The sequence below is a fragment of the Podarcis raffonei genome, chromosome 1 (genome assembly GCF_027172205.1).
Source record: "Podarcis raffonei isolate rPodRaf1 chromosome 1, rPodRaf1.pri, whole genome shotgun sequence".
In the NCBI taxonomy this organism is placed as follows: Eukaryota; Metazoa; Chordata; class Lepidosauria; order Squamata; family Lacertidae; genus Podarcis; species Podarcis raffonei.
This window is the reverse complement of record NC_070602.1, coordinates 134,382,438-134,405,232: the sequence shown is the minus strand read 5'-3', so window position 1 is coordinate 134,405,232 and position 22,795 is coordinate 134,382,438. Positions and strand designations below refer to the sequence as shown.

The window sequence follows — 22,795 nt, the reverse complement described above, 5'->3', positions numbered from 1 at the left end:
TCTTGAAATAGACTCAGGAAACTCCCCTCTCAGATTTGACCCATGACCTGTGGCTAAAAGATCAAAGTGATAGGAACTATGAATTGTGAAGTTACCTACATTCAATGCCACTTCTCATTATTTGCTTTTAATTATTATTTGAACATTATTAATTTATCCCACCTAATCTGCGCGTTTCAAGCACGGAACTAAGAGACCTAAGTTTTATTGTGTTGGTTTTGAATTTGGGTTTAAGTTTATTGTGCCGTTAAGTTTATTGTGGTTTTGTGTGGTTTTATTATTTTCATTTTTGTTGCACCATGTTGAGAGAAAGCCTAACAAATGCTGCTGGCTTCCATCCTCCTTATAGCAAAGTCAATGCTTTCCAGTCAATCTCTTGGGCCACATTTTGGCGCTGCACAGGGTACCACTGAAATTTGAGACCCACGGGTCTGCCCCCGAAGAGGGAAAGGGGTGCCATGAAGCTGGAGATCTAGAAGAGCAGAGCATTCACCATTTTGAAAACAGCAGATTCTGTTTATTATTTTTAGGACAGTGACAGTGGGCCTGCCCAAAAAGCAAAACTTGAAATGGGCATCCACTATCCAAAACAAAAAAAAGTTTCATTATCTTTATACCGAAAGGTATCATTCAGAGTGAAAAGGTTCAGAGGGAAAAGTATTTGACGGAACATAATAATATGCGTGAAAAACAAGAGATGGAAAACTTACCCGCTTCTTACACCAGGCGCATCCTGGGCCAGACTGGATGCAGTCCTGACAGGTTTTCACATTGTATTTGGTGCACTCAAGAGACAGCGCTTAGGAAGAACAGGGCAGGTGGAATTAACATGAGGAAAAACTACACATAATATGAAGCTAAAACTTACCGCAAACTGAGTACATGGCAAACTATGTAGAAAGTTGATATATGAATATGCCAATGCAATATTAAAACAGAGACAAAAACAATCTCAAGACTCTACTTCAATATTAATTGTTGAGAAGAGGCTGCATTATCTGGCACTTAAGTTGCAAACCTATCAACAGCCTGGATTCAGAAGGACACGGAGGGCTTTTCCACACTTTGCTTGTCCCACACCTACAAAGCTTGCACCCAAGAGCTTTTCTGCTTGTCCTGTGCTTTCTAGGCCTGAGTGGGTTTTCCTGCTTTCCCCAGGAAAACCTGCTCTTTACTGCTGAATTGGAGCAAACAGTGGTTGGCATCTGTCTCGCTTGAGTGCACCTCCGGGGGTGAAGTCAAACCACTGCATTAGCAGCACTGAGGTGACCCCCCCCCCAGGGCACAAGCCTGGGCAGGGTGGATGGAGGTCCTGGGCTGCCCAGACGACTCCTGTGGAAAGGATGATGGCCAACTGACTGTCTCCATCAGCCGCTGGCTGGCCAAGACAGTTGTGTGGCGTTCTGGTTGATGTTTGCTCCAGTTCATCTGTAAAGAGCAGGCTTATCTGGGGGAAAGCAAAGGGACAAGCGGATGAGTCCTCCCTGTGTGGAATATGCCTGTTGGACAGGATTTCACAGTTATTTTATTACTAAGATTACTTATATCATGCATCTTCAACCACACAGGCCCACAAAGTTGAGGTGAATATGATACAACATAATATAATATTAAAATAACCCATAAAAAGTTTTACCTCAACAAGAGATACAAAAAGAAGCACCATACCTCATCCCCCAGCAAAATCACAAACAGGTTAAGAGCGAGGCAACACAGCAAAGCTTGTGGGTGTGGGTGTGTGGGTGTGTGAGAGAGAGAGAGAAAGAGAAAGAGAAAGAGAAGTATATATATTATATATATCCCCCCCAAAGACAGAGAGTGCTGAAATCCCAGGACAAGGAATCCCACGGTCTGGGCACTGCTATTAAAAATGCCCAGACATGCACCCCCAGTTTCCAGGCTTCACAGTGTAGCCAGGAGTACAAAACATCTCAGCAAGTGAGGGTGTTGAAGGGATCCTTCTGATATTGAGGCTTCAAGCTATAAGCAGCTATCGGTTGAAAGCAGCACCTTGAGCCGGGCATGACAGCACGGATCTTGCCGCTGCTTTCTGTAGTAACTCCAGACGCCCTTCAAGGAGAGGCTTACATTCTGTTGCTGTTAGGAAGAATGGTGCCACATCCACCTTGTTTTTCACAAACTCTTTGGGCTGCAGTTTGTTGCAGATTGGGGCAGAAGAATTGACTGTACATTCTCTTACAAACCATTTGTGTTCCTGATCCATTGTCCTCAGGCAAACAGTCCTGGAGGTTGCTGCTTCAAGTTTCACAGCTATCAGCACTGCAGACCCAAAGCCTGAGTGTCCTGCACCTTTTCATTTGCACAGACACTTATTAAAGTAACCAGTAGTTATTTTAATATGTTTTGATTGTATCGCCCCCTCTCAATGGCCCATGTTTTAGCAATATGGTGTGGTAGATGGCATCTATTGGTAAAATGAACATGTGATCCTTTAGCTCAGATAAGGGCCTCTTGCACAGGAAAACGCCACAGACTTGGAATGCCAATCAACAAGATTTCCCACTGAAGATAGGATAATGAGCACAATCCAACAGAAAGCTGAGCCTCCTTAAGCCCACTTAGTTCAAGGCCCTTAAAGGCTTTGATCTACAAGGAGCCGGTGATCATTACACTGCTACAAATGCAGATAATGCTGATCTAGCACTACTTCCACCTAATAGTGGCAGGTACCTGATGTCAGAATCAGCAGTCCAGCGCCAGACAGCAGAAGGAAGCGCTCGTGAAGCATCTCCTGTGAAATTGAAATAATATACCATGAAATGACTACACTAAAAGACTATAAGGTGACTTTGTTTGTTTGTTTATTGACTTTATATTCTGCCATTCCTCCTGAAAGAGCCCAGGGCAGCAAACCTATCCTACAATCTTTTTTAATTAAAAAAAAAACACCAATAAAAAATACTGTGGTTAAAACAATCTAAATATAATTACAGTTTAAAACATCTTAAAGCATTTACAGTTAAAAACATTATTCCCTCCAATAATCTCAGGCTTTCCATCCAGCAAATGCGTGAGTAAACAAGTTAACAAGGATGGCAAAAGTTGCACCTGGGGGGGGGATTCCACATCTGGGGAGCCACCACTGAAAAGGCCCCGGTGGCTGCACAACTACCCAGACCTCACCTGTTGATCCTATGGACCAAGACGGTTGATACTTGGTTGGTATGGAGTTGTAGAGTCAAAGAATTTACGAAGGATGCACACAATTTGTGAAGCTCAGTTACAGATGTGAAATTTTCGGGTAGGATAGGAAATTTGGGGAGAAAGCAGAAATATATGCAGCTTTTGCTTACAAGTGCATTGACTAACTTAAAATGAAATTTAATTCTGGTATCTCACAACATCGCAGCAAATCATCCTTAAATATCTGCACTGCCTGCCTCACTCTCACCAGGACCAACTGACACCAACTGCCCTGGAGAAAGAGGTATTGCTATGGCAACACTGCAATCATTGATTAACTGACGTGTAAGGAAAATTTTGTTTTGCTATGAAACACAGTAGACTCGGTTACAGGTTTATACTAAGTTTTGGGTCTTTGGAGATGAGTCGAGTATGTATCTGAGAGTGGTTGGACTTTCTGAGGGGAATTACACGGGGAGAAAGCTCAGTCAGAAGAGCATGTGACTCTTAATCTCAAGGTTGCAGGTTCAAGCCCCATATTGGGCAAAGGATTCCTGCAATTCTACAATTCTATGAGTATTTAAAATTTATTTAAATATTAAAAACGCTAAATGGGTTTTAAAATAACACTATTTCTTTCCGTAAGCTTTTCCAATAACCAGTTGTTATAGTAATGACTGGGATGTTATAGACGTTTGACAGTGGAAGAGACTCCCTTGGGAGATGGTGGGCTCTCCTTCATTGGAGATTGGTTGGCCAACAGTCATGGATGCCTTGGTTGTGATTCCTGCATTGCAGGGGGTTGGAGTAGATGACCCTTGGTGTCCCCTCCAACTCTACAATTCTATGATATCAAGAAAAGTATCACCCTCATTATGAAGAAGTGAAGTGCAACACCCTTACTCACATGTACCCAGGACTGCAACATATTCCCTGTGATCCTGTGTAGGCAGATGATAGGCACAAAAAGAAGAACACTTTTCATCTTACTTTCTGTTTGGCTTCCAAAAATGGTGAGGGACACTCTCCTTTCCACCAGCATCATAATCCAATAGTGGATGAAACTGGAGTATCAAGTTTCAGACTTGAGACATGATTGGAGCCTAAGACTGCAGCCCTGTACCCATGTATGTAAGAGGAAGCCCCAATGACCTCAACAGGATTCCACTCTACAATATTAAAACAGCTGCAGAGAGATTCAAGGCAGCATTTCCCAGGTAATACCCCCAGGAAACTACTTGAATGACTGGATCCAAAAACATGGCTGGATGAAGGCAAGGCAGCCTCTGCAGCAGCACAATTGGTAGCGGTTAATTTGGTCTGCTTCCAACACACTGCAGACTAAAAATATTAGAGGCAAACTAGTCAGGTATCCCAATTTGCTTGCACAAAGCTTACTGGGAAGTTAGATGATATCCTGGCTTTAATGAACATTTAATAAACAACTATCTGACTTTTAGAAGACATCTGAAGGCAGCTCTGTTTAGGGATGTTTTTTAAATATTTTTAATATTTTGTTGGAAGCTGCCCAGAGTGGCTGGATGAGGTATTGATGATGATGATAATAATAATAATAATAATAATAATAATAATAATAATAATAATAAGGCAGTTTTATGACAATGAGCACATATCCTGCATTCATCCTACTTTGCATGCAGGGTTCTCACATGTCTACCCACTAGTCATTTATTCACCCCACACTTTCAACACAACTCCCTGTCACTTTTCAAACCACAAAAGGTGCTTTAATCCACTTTCAGTGCAGAAAATTAAAGTTCCGTTGTACTTCTGAATCCCTCTGACAAAGCAGTGAGTCTGGAGTCATTTACACTTTGAGAAGCAGCTAGTGCAGTGGTTAAAAGAGTGAGCTATATGAGTCAGGCTCAAATCTCCCCTTACCTCTCAGGATCAGCCCCACCCATCCGCCATGTGGGCAAGTCTACTTGCCTACTTTACAGAGGTACTTGTAAGGAGTGTGAAATGTCACCCTTTGCAGAGATGAGAATCAAAGAAGAGACAGGCAGTCTCCTTCATGTGCTTTTTCCACCTCAGTCACAGCACATATAGGAGGATCCTTTTCAGCCTAGCAGCCTGCAGATGAACATGACTATTTTCAAAGGCAAAGTTAGAGAAATTTGTGTGATTTTAAGGGTTTGGTCAGCTATCTCCTTTTGCTTTTTTAAATAATGATTACAATCTTGTAAATGGTAGCATAAATGTCACTCTTCTGGGACATATAGCTGTGTTCCCTCTCTACTGTGCCACTTTTTCAAGAAAATCTAATTTGCTTGCATTCACTCAAACAGCAGTTTGAGGCAATGGCATTCTTCTACCCACCTGCAAAGGGAGTCCATAAATCGATTAGGCTTGCTATGCATTAAGTGGCTGAATCAGTGACATCACTGATGTTAACTCCCTCCTTCCATGTTTGCATACATTCTTTGGTATTTTTCAAAGGTTTATTCATTTTTAGTTATTTTCAGCCCCATTGACCACATTTAAAAAGTGTTGAATACAAACAAAGCTACCACCTTCCCTACAGCAATGTCTCACCATTACAGAACATTTTATTGAGAGCTGCCATATTTGAAAAGCAAAAAAGAAGACGCTATGATGGCTCTCATTTTAAATACCACTACTATAGGCCAAAGAAGCTGTGGTATATTGCTGAGAGGGGCAGGAGAAGAGAAGAGGAAAGCAAGTCTTCAACCACTAGTTATGTCTGTGTCTTATCCAGAAAGTATAGCCAGAGACATTTTGACAAATTTAAAAAATCCACCTAGACAGCAATTTTACCCCTGAAAAAGAGGACATGTCCTGGAAAAAGAGGGCACATGGCAACTCTAGCCCTGGCACACGCCTCAGGACCACATGAGCATTCTTTTAAAAAAACGGGCAAATATATTCCTGCCCCACCCACCTTCATCCTTGCACCAGGGTGGCTCTTCTCCCCTGCACCCCTCCAGAATGCAAGGATGCATCTCTTGCTATTGCTCTGCAATGAGGCTAGCAGAAGAACAGCGCTGAAATAAAAGATACTTCCACTGCTTTTTATGTCTTTCTGTAAAAACAAAACCCTAATTGGGCATTCTAGATGCCTCTCAAAGCCGTAGTCTAGCAAAGTGCATTATTGTACTGATATTTCGACAACCCCCCCCCCAGCAACAAAAGGAATTGTTTCCACAAACATAAGCATATTTCTGGCTAGTTGTGTAGCTACAGATCTATGTCACAAAAGTGTGGAAAACTTTTAAGTTCTCCATAATTCTTTATCTGGTAAGGTGTTACACAAGAGGCAGGAGTGGGTGGAGGGGGAGGAAAAATAAAAAACTGAAAAAGTTCAGAAATTAGGCTGTCATAGCCAGTTCTAAAATGCAGGGCTAAGTAAGTTCTTCCCAAGTGCCGCGGAGCTATCATGTTACATGTTTAGGACTCCAGGGTGAAGAAGCAATGAGTAATTAAAATATGTTTTTTAAGATCTGTCCCAAATATTAACCAAAGGTGTGGAAGCTGCAGCCCTCCACATATTGTTAAAATCCAACTTCTGTTATCTTTCACAACTGATCATGCTGGCTGGGCTAATGAGAGTTGGAGTCCAACAACACACATTCCCCATCTCTGTCTACAGGCTTCCTGGAGTAGGCAGGGGGCAGAAGTAAAAAGAAACTTTAATTTAGCAGAACAAGGTATAAAAAGCACAGCTAGGTAGCTGTGTTGGTCCAAAAAAGGGGAAACCTCTCCAACCTCGCCCCCTGCTTTGTGTAACATCTTACCTGATGACAAGTTATGGAAAAGGTCAGGTGCAGTTTCCAAAATGGGGCCCCTCCCTCCCCAACAAACCAATGAAATAAAGGGCCACAAATTGTCTTGTGGTTGCTTACAACTTTATTATTGCAGAAGCTTTCATGGACTACAAAAAATCCAACCTTTGAGCATGTGCAATTTCACACCTTTCAGCAAAACACACACATACATACACACACACATACAGAGAGAGAGAGAGAGAGAATTTTACCAACCTTGATAAATAAAAATATATTCTTGAGTTAAAGTCCAGTCAAATGAAATTTAAACTCGCTGCTGCTGAAGGTGATGAATGTTAACAGCTGAAGTTAGTGGCTGGTTTTATATTTTGTATTTTTGTTTTATGATTCGATATACAGTAATAAATCCCCCCCCCCGTGATACCCACTAGACCAAGAGTGGAAATGGAGAGAAGGCCTTTAGAAAATCGGGAGGTGGGAGGAGATGGCAACATTGCAATGTCACCATTTTTTACTCAAGAAGCCTCATGTATTTCGAGGTGGTTACTTCTGAGTAAAACATACCCAAACCAGCCAATTGTGGATTATATTGTACAGGCAGCACGCTTGAGAAGCAAATTAAATAATGTGGACACAGAGGAAAGATGCACATGCCTTCCAGAGTTTAAACCAACCTGTCCCTGTGTATTAATTCCCAGGTTCACTTCCTCTGACATCTCCTGGGGCAGCTCAGCCAGGAGCCAGGAGCTGCTGCTCTGGGAGGCCCCCTCTTGTATCCCACATGGGGAGGCTTGCTGTGGTGAGCCTGGCTGCAAAGGCCACAGCAACAAGCAGGCATCACAAGACCACAGAAGACTGTGGCAGTGAGGATGTGCACATGTGTGCTGCACATTAAGCATTGCTGCTGCTTGTGGCTGCTTCTTCCTACAGCTCTTGCTTCTGCCATCCCCTTGGACATCAAGGTGCAGGAGCAACTCAGCTGGTCCCTCTGCTTGCAACTGTGCCCTTAAAGATGATGAGAAGCAGGCACAGGCAACCATTCCATCACCATCATTGGCAAGGATGGATGGTGCCCAACCTGATCACAACTGAGAGGTCCCTCTGCTGCTTCTGCTGGTGGCGAAGGCAAGAGGGACCCTCACAGGCCTTGGTGCAATTGTGCTGTGATGATTTAATCATACTTACGGAGAACCAAAAGCTTGCAACACTTTTTGCCATTTGGTTTGTTCCAGTTAAGCATTACTCAACTGTGGATTGGGGACATTTTGTTATTGTGGAACAACACATCTCCCTTTGCTTGTTGTGCTTCAAAGAAAACCGATTCTAGTTGTTCAAGATGAAATGTACAACCAGAGGAAAATAACTGCCCACCACCTGTGTAGATGGGCTTTTCCTTTTGAGAGCTACATTACAACTTGATAATACTGGATAATTTGGTTCCAAGTGACTCTATTTATCCAGCACTCTGCCAGATTTATCCCTGGCTTTGCCAAATTAAAGGCCACCAAATTTCTCTTTACTTTTGTTTCCTGCCTACTCCAGGAGCCTGTGCGTTTCGTGTTAGGTTTGGGACAGACCCTGGGTTTACAACCAAATTTTAATCTCTCAGAGATGGAGACCAGCTCTTGTTTTTACATCCCAGAATCCTGGCATCTTGGCACCCCCTGAAGATTTCTGGGAGAAGGACTTGGCTAAGGGTACTGAGAATTGCTAGAGGACCCCATTCCCCCCTCCCAGAGGTACAATTCCTAGATTGGTTTAATAATCAATCCTGTTTCACAGAGAACTCTGGAAACAGTAGCTGTGGGAGGGGAATAGGAGCCTCCTAACATCTCTCAGCACCTTTTACCAACTACAGCTCCCAGGATCCTTTGGGGGAAGCCATGACTTTTTAAAGTGGTATCACAGAGCTTTAAAGGTATGCTGTGGATGTGGCCTCTGTCTAAGCAATTCAGGAGTGTGGGAAAGGTTTCATCCTCCCTCTCCACATATATGATGCTACAACACTAATAAAGGACAACTCTTGCCGTCACTTTTCTCATATGATGTTGAAGGTATGCCTCAAGTTGGGTATTGCAGTGTCCACCATGGAACATGGAAAATGTCCCTCCTAGGCGGCCCCCTCAGGAATAAATTACATGTGGCAGCAGCAGATCCAGTGGCCTGCAGTGCTGGTCAATTTTAAGAGCCAGAGGGCTGTGGGGGCAAGGGGAACTGACCCTGCTCTGCCTCCTGCCTCCTTTCAGTCTTCCACCCTAGCTACTTTGGTCTCAGTCAGAACCAGACACCAAGTCAGGGAAACAAGTGAAAGAGGACAGCCCTGATGGATCAGGCTGAAGACAGTCTAGTCCAGCATTTTATTCTCAAAGGGTTCAGTCGGATGCCCATGGGGAAGCCAAGTTCAGACATGCACACCATTGCCCTCTCCTGCTTTGGGCTGCTATTAATGTGCACACTTCCCCGGACCCTGTGAGTATTTATAGCCTTCCTGATGAGTACCTATTATCCTTCATGAGTGGCTGTGGCAAAGAAAGCCACAGAATCAGGGGCAGATTCAGCTCTTCTCATCTACAATGAATTTTGCTATTAAAATCAGCCCTAAACCATGGAGGCAAACCTAGTTTTACAGAAAAAGTTCAGGCAATTTAAATATTCAATCACATTTTAAGAAGTAAATTCTTGGCATGGATAGTGTGTTAATATGCTGGTCTGGTATCTCCTTCTAACTGTGTAACATTTTTGGAATTGGTTTAGGTTATTAAAGTATTTAATTATTTAATATTACTTAAAACTATGATGGGAAAGCTACTGGATAATCAAGGGTATGTTAGGACCACAATGAGTGGTTACAACACGCTACTTAAGTTTTGAGCAGAACATTTTCCTTGAGCTGAATGTTCAGACAGGTGTTTGATTTTCCAAAACATCTTGGAGCCGACTTGCTCTGAGGTATGAGGATGGATATTATTGACAGTGGCCTGGTTTCTACATAACACTAAACCATAGCCTGGATGAGATTTGGGCTTGTGTGCACACCCTGTTGTAGATGCAATTCGGAGATTGGAGGCATCTTCTCTTGGTTTAAATAAACTGGAATATATGCTGTCAAAACCAGGAACTGTTTGCTCAAACAAGCCAGGATGAAAAAGCATGGTTTGATCTTGGCTTGTTTCAATAAGCCATCGTTTCAACTATGTAACAACAAACTATGATTAATTCAAGGCACGAAGTGAATGCTTTCAATTCCCTCCATGTGGATGAGCCAGAGGAGAAGGGGAGAGGGGAAGTGTACAAGACTGAGGCTCATTCATATAGTACTAAGCAATAGTTTAGCATGAAGTTGGGACAAGTGCTATTGGCTTCCAAATTCCCTGGGGAAAATAAAAGCAGCAGAAGATGCCTGGAAAAGACTGGGCCTATTTGCTTCACTCTTTGCAGAATTCCTCCCTTGCTTCTGGCTGTCTTTTCTGACTTATGTTCCTTATTTTCAAGTTGTTGTGTTGAAAGAGCTCTGAGAAAAAGGGAACTCTTGATGAGTCTTTCTCCCTGCAGTGTGGAAGAAGGAAGGGCAAGGGGCATTTCACTGCTGATGGAGACATATGGAAAGCAAAGGCAAAAGCATGCTGTGCCTGTGATTGTATCTTACAACATTCATCTGAATGTTGTTTCCATAAATAGTCTTAGGTACTGTCTGAAGCAGGAAATGCATCTCCCTCTCTTATCTTCACTATAAGGGAAAATAATTATAAATGTTGTCAGACACCTTTTGAAATATGACTTTAAAAGCCCAAATTTCAGATTTTATGGGCTGGTGATCTATGTACCATAGAGATACAATCCTAGGCATACTAGGGAACAAATCTCATTGGTGAGCTCGCTCTCTCTCCCCCCCCCCCACTTTCTACTTTAAATATCATTAAATTTATGCTGCATATTCCTACAAGCACTTGTCTTCGGAGAACCAGTGTGAAAAAACAGGATGAAACACTATAGAAATAATAGAAAGCTATATGTTATTCTCTTCCTTTATCTTAAAGAAGGATTCCTAAAGTTACAAAAAAGGAGATTCTGACAAAACATCAGGAATAACTTTCTGACAGCAAGAGCTGTTTGACAACAGGACTGTCTCCCTTAGAGGGTGGTGAACTCTTTCCGTGAAGGGCTTTTAAGCAAAGGTTGCCTGGTCATCTGTCATGGATGTTTTAGCTGCAATTCCTGCGTTGCAGGGGGTCCCTTACATCTCTGCAATTTTATGATTCCAAGTTATACTCCAAGCCTCATGTGATCCTGTGCCTAAAATCCACACACCAGGAAAACATTCAGCTTCCCAGCTGGCAAAACTAATGTTTATCACTGGAGTTGCCAACTGATTTCCCTCTTGTACCTTTAGCATTTATGTGATTCTCAGCAGTTATGCAGGTGGAGCGTTCCCAGCTCCACTTCTTGCATTTCTATCTGTCAAGTTAGAGTTAAAGGGACAGGAGCGGGATCAGTAAAAACACTAGCATCCCTTTATGTCATACAATTGTTATAAAAGCACAGAAGCCCTGCCACAAAAGAAGTTACCACCCCAATGCAGACAAGCGAAGACAGTATGTATTTCTATTAGTTACTGTCCAGTTACACCAATCTGTTACAAACGTACCAAAAGGCAGAGCACACTACACAATGTACGGCTGCAATCCTAACCCCACTTACTTGGGAGTAAGTCTCTTTGAATTGAATAGGACTTACTTTTGAGTAGGCAAGGTTAGCATTGCAGTCCTGGTCAGACTCATATCCGCCTGGGGGAAAACAGAACTTTAACCAAATCTTGGGTATTGGATCTTCCATTGCTGGAGTCCTGTCACTTTAAAAGGATTCCAAGTTTATATAATACTATTCCACACCAGGTTTCATCAGAAGCCACAGAATGTAGCTTTCTCGTGAGATATTCCGCCAAGTGTGAAAAGCAAGCTGACCTGCAAACTTACACATGCCATACCACAAAATAGCTAGCATACCGCTTTCACAGAAGCAGAGATGAAAGTTGCACATTGAACTATAGGCCAGCAAGAAATGGCTCATTAAGGATATAGTTATGACCGTTGGGAGGAACATAAAGAAAAAACTGCCATGGTGCATCTGCATCAGCACAACGTGACACCTGTATCTGTCCCAGATGCAACAGAACATGTCTTTCCCACATTGGTCTGCTCAGCCACAACAGGTGCTATATCCAGTGTTTGAAATTCTCATTGTCCTAGGCGCATTTTGTGACGGGGAATTTCATTAGTGCAAGCATTTCTGAGCTCTGGGTGTCATACTGTGCCTAAGATTTCAGATTAAAACTGCAGAGTGGAAGGAAAGGAGGACCTTCTTCTGCCTCCCCACTTTCAGCTACTCTCTGAAGACTAGAGAAGAGACCCTCTTCAGAATATCAGGGGGGTGGGCAAGAGAAGGACTAGACTATGTGAAAAATGAACATAATATGTTAGCTGCAGTTCATTTATTTTCAGCTTTGTATTCTTGTAATAAAAAAGCACACCAAGAGATTCCATTGTTGCACCCATAACTGGATTTAAGATGCCCTTTAGCTCCTAGCTCTCACATCTGTTTCTAACGCTTCCAACAGTTTGACTTCACCTCCAAGGTGCAATCCTCCATTGTCTCCCCAGAGACAACAACTGCTCCCTCACATGCAGAATACTAGGCAGACGGTCTGTTTCTCCTCAGAAGTATTTCTCTTCAGCCTGGTGACTCTAGAAAGCTCTGGCCCTTCTTTCTGTTGTCTTCCTCTCAGCTACAAAGAGAGAAACTGCCTTGCATTTTGAATCCCACATGAGGAAAAGGTGTGTGTAGGGCGACTGCAACCTTGAAAATAGTGGGTAGGGAAGGCATTGACCCCAAATGCTTTCCTTTCAATGAACAACAGCAACGAGGTAGGGGACAGTCAGGGCTCTGTTACAGACATCTACAGGAAACATACAGCTAACCTTCAGTGCTAGACTCACACCTGAGGGCAGCCAGCATCTAGAGAACTGGAAGGTATGGTGCCTTCCTCAAATACTGAAGTTCAATTGAATTAATTACCTTTACAGTTACAGTGGTACCTCAGGTTAAGAACTTAATTCGTTCTGTAAGTCTGTTCTTAACCTGAAACTGTTCTTAACCTGAAGCACCACTTTAGCTAATGGGGTCTCCTGCGGCTGCCGCCGCGCCGCCACTGCACAATTTCTGTTCTCATCCTGAAGCAAAGTTCTTAAACTGAGGTAATATTTCTGGGTTAGCGGAGTCTGTAACCCGAGGTACCACTGTACATTTATTGGCTGCTAGTGGTACTTCAGTTAAGATTTTGGACATACCAAGCGCACAGAAAGATAATACAGATGTCAAACTCTGCATACTCAGTTTGTGAAAAGAGTAAAATACAAATAAACAAAGAATTTAAAAACATACATCAAGTTGTCAGTCTCTCTGGTTTCTTCTCAGCTATTTTTTGGGGTGTGTTGTGAAGTTCTCTGTCTTCTGATCAGTTCCTTCTGTAGAAGTGAGAAAAACCCAAACCGCTCCTCAGAAGGCAGAAAAAGGCCCACGCCTCTTCCTTTTTCATTGATATTGCATATCTTGCCCCTGTGGGTTGTAGAGGAAGTGAGAAGTGAGGGAGGGTGGAAACCTTATTTTCAAGGCATCCAAAGTGCAAAACTGTGCCCAAATCCCCATAATGTGTGTTCAGTTAAAACACTGGAAACCCAATATTTCTCAGAAAAGGACTTTTACCCCTTGGTAAAATCTTGATCTTTTTACCCCTTGGTGAAATCTTGATCTTAGCCAAAAGCCTGAGAAAGACCCCTTGGAAGCTTTTTTCCCTTCAGCATAAAACACTATAAAGGAAACCATTACAGTGCCCACCGTAGTCATTTCCAGGCCGGCTGCCCTAAAGTCCTTTAGAGGTCTCTCAAATGAGCCAGGATACCTTGGAGGGTCTTCCACCTTCATTTCTAAGTGAGATGGGTGGTGACTGGAGGGGCCTTTTCATATGGGCAACCCTAACTTTATAATTCCCTGGCCAGCGATGCTGGCCAGGTGCCATTCTTGATGTCTTTTTATTTATCCAGATTTTGAGGCTGGTTTTAATCTGTTGTAATGTTTCTTAATCTGCTGCCGTTTTCGTTTGATTTATATGTTTCTATTCAATACAGTTGTGAGCTACCCTGGGAGTCTTTTAAACCGAAGAGTGCTATAAAAGTTTGGATAAAATAGAAAGCTAAATAAAACAAACACTGTCTAAGAGAACCCTGCATTTTTCACTTTTACAATTGTCTATTTTGGAATAACTTCTGAACCCATGTCAACATGTTGTTACACATTTGAGGGTAAATGAGAAGTTGCTGGAACCTGAATGGGAAGAAACAACTTATAGGGAAATAGTGGGGTCTTCACTCATTTCTTTTTGCAGGATAACTGATCAGTAGTAAGTTGCTATTTTAGAATGAGGAAGAGAGGAAGGAAATGGTGCTTTTTCAACACTGTAACTTGCAAATGAGTCAAAGTGTCAGCAAAGAGTTGTGCCTGAAACCGTGGAATATGTGTACAGTATAACCTAGATTTGTAAATGTCATATTATAACACTGAAATAAAAATATTTGAAAAATACATGAGCAAGTTCTTTGCCAAGGAGGCCCATGCGAGGCCTGCCTCTGCTGGCTTCCTGTAGCAAACCACCTTAAGAGAGTTCTTTCAGGTTTCCTGTTGCCAAGGGATTCATTACAATTTTAGGCTAAGGGGCTAAAATAATAAATAATAAAATAAGGGGTCATTATAGGACATATTGGGTCAAGCCCCTCTGTCCCCCTCATGATGATAGTGCTTGGCATCACAGTGTAGACTTTTGCAGTTGCTAAACAAGGAAGCAGATTGGTAGCAATTGTGGTGAAATGTTGCTCGTCCCCTGTGGGGGTGAGGCACATCCTGATTCTGATGCAACCTATCAGGAGTTAAGTAAAAGATGCCTCACATGTGCGTAGTCATTTTCTGAGACTTCCTAAAGTAAAAAATAACTATCTGGCAATATGTATTGTTACAAAAACATTTGCTGGATAATAGTGCATCCTGACTGTCCAGGGGGGAAATCTCACAAAACAATAAATCCCACTTAGCTAAATGGTACATCTGCACGTTCATATGAAAAGTTTATTGGCTTTTCATTTCTTTTCCTTGCACACACTCAACATACCAACATGTGTGGCTACATCTAGCCTTATATTCCTTTATAGTATTTGTTATGTACTGAGTTGAATAGGATCCAAAAGGCAGCAGTCTGATTGGTCCTAGAACAATAGGATCCAAAGGGCAGCAGTCTGATTGGTCCTAGAACAATAGGATTCAGAATGCAGCAGTCTGATTGGTCCTAGAACAATGCAGCAGTATGATTGGTTGGCAGGAACTACCCAATCATGCTCCAGATAGAAGTGAATCCACAACCTGATTGGCTTACAGTAGAATTCCGGAATTAGCCAATCATGTGCAGCCCATTGTGTAAATAATGTATATAAAGCAGATACTTTGAGGGGACATTCATTCATTCCTCCTCACCACTATGAGCTGAATAAAGAGCATGAAATCACTTTGCGACTCTGAGTATATTTCAGTATTACATTAAATGCTAGATCTTTCCTAGTTTTATCAGTAGGAAAAGCGGCTGGGGCCAAATTATGTGTCATACATATAATACCATCAACTCTTAGTGCAGAGGGTGACAGTTTTAACCATGATTCATGTTTCAATGTAACTAGAGCGGCATGCTACTGGTTAATAGAAATGGTTCCTGCACCACAAATGTTAATGTATAAATTGAAGTTACAAATTTGGAAGAGAAGATATTCTCCATACCTGTGTTCAAACTAAGTAGCCCACTGGATTGTGACCTGGCACTACCACCATACAAACATATAATATAACATAAAGTCATGACCAATAATGAAACCATTACTACGTATAAACAGGCCATACCATTAGAATGATGAGCCGGATCCTTGTATACTGTAAGATGCTGTTTAATAAATAGTAATTGATGCATACATAAAATGGCATTGTGGGATAAACTTGCCTGTTGGGGAATAGATAGAAGGCTCCTGTGGCTTATCTCCCAACTTCATGCCGGGTCCGTGGCCAGGGTGAGATTATCCCCTGCTGGAGACCTGACCAACCCAGTGCCAGTAAATAAGGGTGTACGCCAGGGTTGTATTTTAGCGCCTCTTCTTTTTAACTTATTTATCAGTGATATGAGGAACCCATTAGCCGCCTCACAAAAATTTATCCACACCCCTCGTATAGCAGATTACCGTTGTCCTCTACTTCTCTACGCAGATGATGCGGTACTACTCTCTTACTCCAGAGTGGGTTTAAGGAGGGCACTAAAGATTTTCGCGACATATTGCCATTCTAATCATCTGTCTATCAACCACACCAAGTCCAAAGTACTGATATTTTCAAGGAGTCGAAAACTTTATTCATGGAAACTGGAGGGCACGAAAATCGAACAAGTACATAAATTTAAATATTTAGGAATTTATTTTCAATATAATTTAGGGTGGAAAGCACACATTGAATATCTTCAAAATAAGACAAAAGCCCTATCACACTCCCTCCTCCGTTTTTTCTACTCTGAGGGGGCCTTATTCATCCCTGCGGCCTTGAAAGTGTATAGCATCAAAGTGATGGCCACAATGGCCTATGCTGCACCTTTATGGGCTGCCTTTGCAAACCTCTCACCTTTAGAGTCACTTCAAAGCCAATTCTTACGCCGACTTCTAAAATTACCAACATGCGTAAGTAATGCGGCTATTCGTTTAGAAATGAAGATCCCCTCAGTGGAGCTAGTTATATGGAGGAGAGTTTTGATTTATTGGATATCCCTATGGCATAAACTCCCGAACCACTATCTCATTCAATGCATGTGGCGAGATGACTTCACAAATTTGTGGTCAGGAAAAATCCATGCCAAATTGCTGTCCTATGAGATCTCGCCCACTGAATTGCTCAAACTGGATCTAAATGTGGCTAAAAGGTGTATAAATCAAAGGCTGGATGATGTGGAGCTATACCAAAATTTCATAGCTGGTGGTGGAGCCTGCTCGCCGTTAAATTTAGGCATAACCCCTATCTACCGTGCTCCGTCCTACTTAACTTCACTTATGGCCGCGTCTCACCGATATGCCTTCATTAGAGCTAGGTTCAATGTCTTTCCAACAAACCTACTGAGACATAGATTTACTAAGGGCCAAGTCCCTTCAATGTGTGCTTGTGAAATGAAAACATCTGAATCTCTACATCATGTTATGTTTATCTGCCCTTTGTACAGTTCAGCCCGTGCTAGTATACTAAGCTCCATAATCCAGCCTATGGCTGACAAACCAGTAGACCTACAGCTTGCCTGGGTTCTTCAAGATGTGGATCCTTATATTACCCAACAGGTTGCTAAATTCCTAACAGCCGTCCTCTTGTACAAGAGACGGAATGGAATGTTAGCTGATTATTGATAGTTATAAGAATTTTTTTATAATGACATCAGATATTGATTTTAGTGTAGTGCCAAAATTTTTTAATCTTAATCTTAAACTTTTTTAATGAAAGGCTAATATCTGTCCTTGTTGTGGACTGTGTTATACTACTTGTGGTTTGTATGAGTCCGCTGTTTTATTTTATTTGTTTTGTTGTGTTGTGTTTCATGATGGGCGTAAAGCCGAATAAACATTTTGGTTTGGCATTGTGGCTTTATTACTGATTTGGTAGATTCTGATTTGGTAGATTTGGTTTTTTTGGCGATTTTTCAATCCCAGAAGCAACCATGATTTAGCTTACAGCTTTAAGGATGCACATAAGTGAGTGGCGGAGGAATCCTAAGCTCTGGGTGGAATCAGCAAGGCAGAGCAGGGCAGCGGGTCCACCATCTCCAAAGCTCTGCTGACTCACGCTGACTAGGACACACAGTATGCGTGGTATGGGGTGGTGTGAGTTTTCTACAACTGTTTGTTGCACAGCTCGAGTCTTATGCAAGTCGAAGGGCTCAGATCAAGCCCCTCCCTGGAGAAAGGCACCTGTGCTCTCCCACCCTGCACCAGCCGGTCTCACTGGGTAAAGTGGAAACAATCCAGCGCAATTTCCATGGCTGCCGTGAGGTCATCCGCTGTGGACAAGGACGTCCATGACATCCTAACTCCCTCCAGCAGAAAGGATTTTGTTTACTTATTGTTTATTATTAACTTTGCAAACCGCCCTTTATCTCAGCCTAGTTCACAGCATAAAAATACAAAATGAAAACACTACATAATAAAAACACAAACAAAAGGAGACACATAACCACACCTGGAATACTGTGTCCAGTTCTGGGCACCACAATTTAAGGGGGATGTTGACAAGCTGGAAGGTGTCCAGAGGGCGGCAACCAAGAGGATCAAGGGTCTGGAAACTAAGCCTTATGAGAAATGGTTGAAGGAGCTGGGTAGGTTTTGCTTTGAAAAGAAGAGACTGAGAGGAGCTATAGAAGTCATAGGATTGTAGAGTTGGAAGGGACCCTGGGGTCATCTAATCCAACCCCCTGTAGGCAGGACTATGCTGCTATCCCATATGACAGCCATCTTCAAATATCTCAAGGGAAGATGGAACAAGCTTGTTTTCTCCTGCTCCAGAGGGTAGGACTCAAACCAATGACTTCGAGTTAGAAGAAAGGTGATTCTGGCTAAACATCAGGAAGAGCTGACAGTTAAGAGCTGTTTTGACAGTGCTTGGATGGAAGGTGGCAGACTGTCCCTCCTTGGAGGTTTCTCAGCAGAGCTTGGATGGCCATCTGGCATGGACGCTTCAGCTGAGGTAACTGCATTGCAGGGGGTTGGACTGGATGACCCTCAGGGTCCCTCCCAATTCTACAATTTTCTATTTCGGCCTGGCCCCTAAAGGCGTACCATGGAGGCAGCAGGCGAGCCTCCCTGGGGAGCATAGCTGTCAACGTTTAATAATAATAATAATAATAATAATAATAATAATAATAATAATAATTTTTTATTTATACCCCGCCCTCCCCAGCCAAGGCCGGGCTCAGAGCGGCTTACAAGCAATAATAAAAACAAGATGAATGATTACAACTTAAAAACAAGATTAAAATACAACATTAAAATATTGAAACATTGAAATATTAAAATGTAGCCTCATCACAGGAGGAGAAGGAAAGGAAAAAAGAAAGAGAGGGAGGGAGGGAATCAAATTGGCTCCAAGCCAAAGGCCAGGCGGAACAACTCTGTCTTACAGGCCCTGCGGAAAGAAATCAGATCCTGCAGGGCCCTGGTCTCGTGAGGCAGAGCGTTTCACCAGGCCGGAGCCAGAGTTGAAAAGGCCCTGGCTCTGGTTGAGGCCAATCTAACTTGCTTAGGGCCCGGGACCTCTAGGGTGTTGTTATTTATGGACCTTAAGATCCTCCATGGGGCATACCGGGAGAGGCGGTCCCGTAGGTACGAGGGTCCTAGGCCGTGAAGGGCTTTAAAGGTCAAAACCAGCACCTTAAACCTGACCCTGTACTCCACCGGGAGCCAGTGCAGCTTGAAAAGCACTGGGTGAATATGCTCCCATGGCAGAGACCCCATGAGGAGCCTCGCTGCAGCATTCTGCACCCACTGGAGTTTCTGGGACAGCTTCAAGGGCAGCCCCGCGTAGAGCAAATTACAGTAGTCAAGCCTGGAGATGACCGTCGCATGGATCACTGTGGCCAGGTCGGGGCGGGAAAGGTTTCCCTTTTTTTAAAGGAAATTCCCTTATTCTGAATAGGATTACTCACAAGAAAAGGGAAAAGTTGACAGCTATGCTGGGGAGAGCCATCCTGTGGGTCAGGAGGGCAACCTGAACCCCGTTGAAGTCAGTGGGGTTCACCTGGGGAGACAGAGGCAAGAAGGGTGGGGTGAACAGGTGGAGAAGGAAGAAGGGGCTTCGAAGGGCGCTGCTCGTTCCTCGTCCCTTGGTTCCCCCCTTTCTGGAACAGAGAAAGAGAGAAGCCGGACTTGAGGGAACCAGACAGGCGCCCATCTTGGACACCAGGGCGCCCTCACGGCCTGGCCACAAGCCCCGATGGAGGCGCCCGAGACCGAAGGGAAGGCACAGGCCGCGCTCGCCGACCGAGAGAGACGCGACTGTCTCCCCTCAGAAATGGCAGCCTGACGGGGGGGCAGCAAGCGGGCGACTTTGGTGGCGCATTTCGCGACTTCGGTGGGGCTTCGCGACCGGGCTGCCGTGGACCCGAGGGCCGCTGCCTGCGCGGCGCCTAGTACGGCGGCCGCCTGCGTGCTCTCCGTGCTGGCGCGGCTCCCTCTTCTCCCCCGCTTCCCCCGGCCTGCCTGGTGGCCTCCGTAGGCCGCCTCGAGGCCGCGCCAGGCAGAAAGGCCCTCTCGGCGCGGCGCTGAGGGAGACGGCAGCACGTGGCGCGCGGCCTCGGCGCTTCCCCGGGGCGCCGTGAGGGGGCGACTTCCCTCGGCCTTCTCCCAAGCCTTCCTCCTGCTTCTCCTCCTCCTGCCGCCGCCGCCATGGTGGGCAAAGCGAAGCGGCCGCGGCTGCACCGGGCGGCGCCCAGGCCGGCCAAGGGCCTCTGGACCCCGGGCGAGGACGAGGCGCCGCTCCCGACGGGCGCCCAGGCGGCGAGGGCCACGGCGGGCGAGGTGAGGCCTCTGCGCTCCCTTCGGCGCCTCCACGAGGCCGCGCGGGCGGAGGCGGCGTCCGGCGTTGCCGCGACCTCGCTTGGGGGTTTGGCTGCCTGGTTCCGGCGCCTGAACGCCCCCTCGGGCGCGGCTGCCCTGCCAGCAGGTGGACTGGATGCCCTCGGGGTTCCCCCTCCCACCATGAGCTCGGGAAGGGGCTGGGCGGGGGGCGGAGAGTGGCAGGGAGGCGAGGCGCCCCTTCCTGGGGGGCATCTGGTCTTCGAGCGCCTCGTCCGCCCCATTCTTTCTTAGCTCGTTGGCGAGGCGGAGGAGGCAAGGAAAATGCAGCCTCTCCCCCTTCCTGCTCCTTTGGCAGCACCAGGCATTGGGGGGTGGGGCAGGTGCAAGTAAGTAAATGGAAGGGCTTAACTCGCTGACCCATTGCGCCCATTGTTCTTGCCTTGCCCACCCACCCCAAAATACGTCCAGCCTGCGCCCCTGGCACCAGGGGGGAAGGGCGCGTGCCAGGTGTGTGGGAACCTCTGGCCCGCCAGATGTTGCAGAGCAGCAGTTCCCAGCAACATCTGGGCAGTTTACCTACACAGCGCCTGAGAAAGTTGACATCCCTCGAATCCTTCGTCAAAAGCCCAGGGCTATTTCTCCAGAAGAGGTGCTGCGACTCACCCTGAAGGCCTCCTTCCTTCTCTTGGAATGGCAATGGCGCCCACCTGAGAAGGGCCAGGGCTGAGTTCCAGCTGGAAAAAAGCCCTGGTCCAGCCCATGGCACTTGGTGGCACCTACAGCAGTAGACCAAAAGGAGCGGTGTGCGCCTTCAGAGCTCGGAACAAGGCTCTCCACAAGATGGTGATACAGGACACGTTTCTGGAGGGTAAAACTTTCTTAGGACAGGAGGAGGTGAGGAGTGAGCCATCTCTTGTCGGATTCATGGCAAAGTTTGAAAGGATCCTGCAACTGCCACTTCAGTTTAGGGGTGGTTTCTTCAATCTTTTTATCACCTTTACTTTTTATTCACCAATGTGGGTCAAAAGTTATAGTAGAAGTAAAAGAATATCCACTGATTATAGAAATAATTCTTTGAAAATAAAAACTGACCAAAATTTTGCTTTTATACTTGAGATATGGTAAAGTAACAACTCTCCGACCTAGTATATTCTAGCCAGTATATTTAATGCTTTTGTCATAGGTGTTGCCAGGATTTGTTTTTTGAGGGGGGCAGACTCTTAGGGGGCAGAACAAGTTCTGTGATGCAATTGGCCAGTTAAGTATTTCTATTTATTTACTTGGGGGGGCAGTCCCCCCCAGGCCCATGGCTTTTGTCCTCCTGCTCATGGATGGTGCAGTAGAAATAGCAGCCTAATAGAAATGCCATGTTGCACTTGCAGCAGCAAAACTGAACACCTTCATCTGCCCCAGCTGCAACAAAACATGTCTCTCCTTTATCATTCTTTATTATCTACAGCAGGCACTGTAACTCTCCAATGGTTTGACTTTACTCTCAAAGGTGCCCTCTTCTATTGTCTCCTGAGACAGACAGATGCCAGCAACAACAACAGTGCATGGGACAAAGGGAATAGTTACATCACCTTTTATTCTTAACATTTTTTTATCACATCTGATGAAATGTATAGTAGTCCACCTGAGCTTATGCCATGATGAAGGTGTCACAAGACTCTTTGTTGTTCTTGTCTGTGTTGGGACTAGGTATTTATGACCTCAAACGTCTTTGCTGGAGTGAAGATTGATCCAAAAAGTCTGGTGAAGACGTTGGACATTGATGTGAGAAGCATTTCTTCAGCCGTAAAGGGTAAGAATTAAGGACCTTCTAGTACATCTGCCTCACAGTGACAAAGAATGCAGAAATTCACTTCCTGAATCAAACCTATTCTCTTCCTAGCTTCAACAATTTGTAAATTGGCTAGATTCTTTGGAATGGGTTACAACTTTTTCCACTAAAAAGTGCATTCTCATTAGCTGTTGAATTTTAGACCACCAGAAGATGTTAACCCTATTTGCATACAGTTTAAGGTTTTTCTCAAGCTGGCAACACCTTTGAAGCAGTTTGTATGAAACTGTTTTGTTTGTTGAACTATTGTATTTGAATGCCCTTCCTGGAACAAGACACTCTAATAACGTAGCAGGGTACACTGCCCACTCTACTTCTGGGCTTATCCACACTTGCCTTTGCCTCACGCTTTCTAGGGACAG

The 22,795-nt window shown here is 44.4% G+C and overlaps 2 protein-coding genes and 1 long non-coding RNA gene across 6 annotated transcripts in view; 1 reads left to right on the top strand and 2 right to left on the bottom strand.

The window, feature by feature from the left end:
• The window catches only part of ITGB2 (integrin subunit beta 2), a 34,674-nt gene extending 16,398 nt beyond the window's left edge, over positions 1–18,276 (bottom strand). Inside the window, exons 1-4 of one of the 3 annotated variants that reach the window (XM_053363256.1) lie at positions 18,258–18,276; positions 13,350–13,523; positions 2,692–2,752; positions 711–799 (exon numbers count right to left, since the gene is read on the bottom strand). In XM_053363256.1, the coding sequence (XP_053219231.1) occupies positions 711–799; positions 2,692–2,749 (147 nt within the window). In that variant the 5' untranslated portion in view covers positions 2,750–2,752; positions 13,350–13,523; positions 18,258–18,276. Of the gene's footprint in view, positions 1–710; positions 800–2,691; positions 2,753–3,144; positions 3,164–13,349; positions 14,008–18,257 lie in introns of those variants that run through there. The other 2 variants (XM_053363246.1, XM_053363265.1) reach the window with 2 other exon arrangements.
• LOC128400844 (uncharacterized) overlaps positions 1–22,795 on the bottom strand; it is an 88,612-nt gene that overhangs the window by 28,842 nt on the left and 36,975 nt on the right. The window lies entirely within an intron of this gene.
• Positions 20,323–22,795, top strand: part of SLX9 (SLX9 ribosome biogenesis factor) — a 32,535-nt gene continuing 30,062 nt past the window's right edge. Inside the window, exons 1-2 of one of the 2 annotated variants that reach the window (XM_053363424.1) lie at positions 20,323–20,590; positions 22,292–22,394. In XM_053363424.1, the coding sequence (XP_053219399.1) occupies positions 20,459–20,590; positions 22,292–22,394 (235 nt within the window). In that variant the 5' untranslated portion in view covers positions 20,323–20,458. Of the gene's footprint in view, positions 20,591–21,295; positions 21,485–22,291; positions 22,395–22,795 lie in introns of those variants that run through there. The other variant, XM_053363415.1, reaches the window with a different exon arrangement.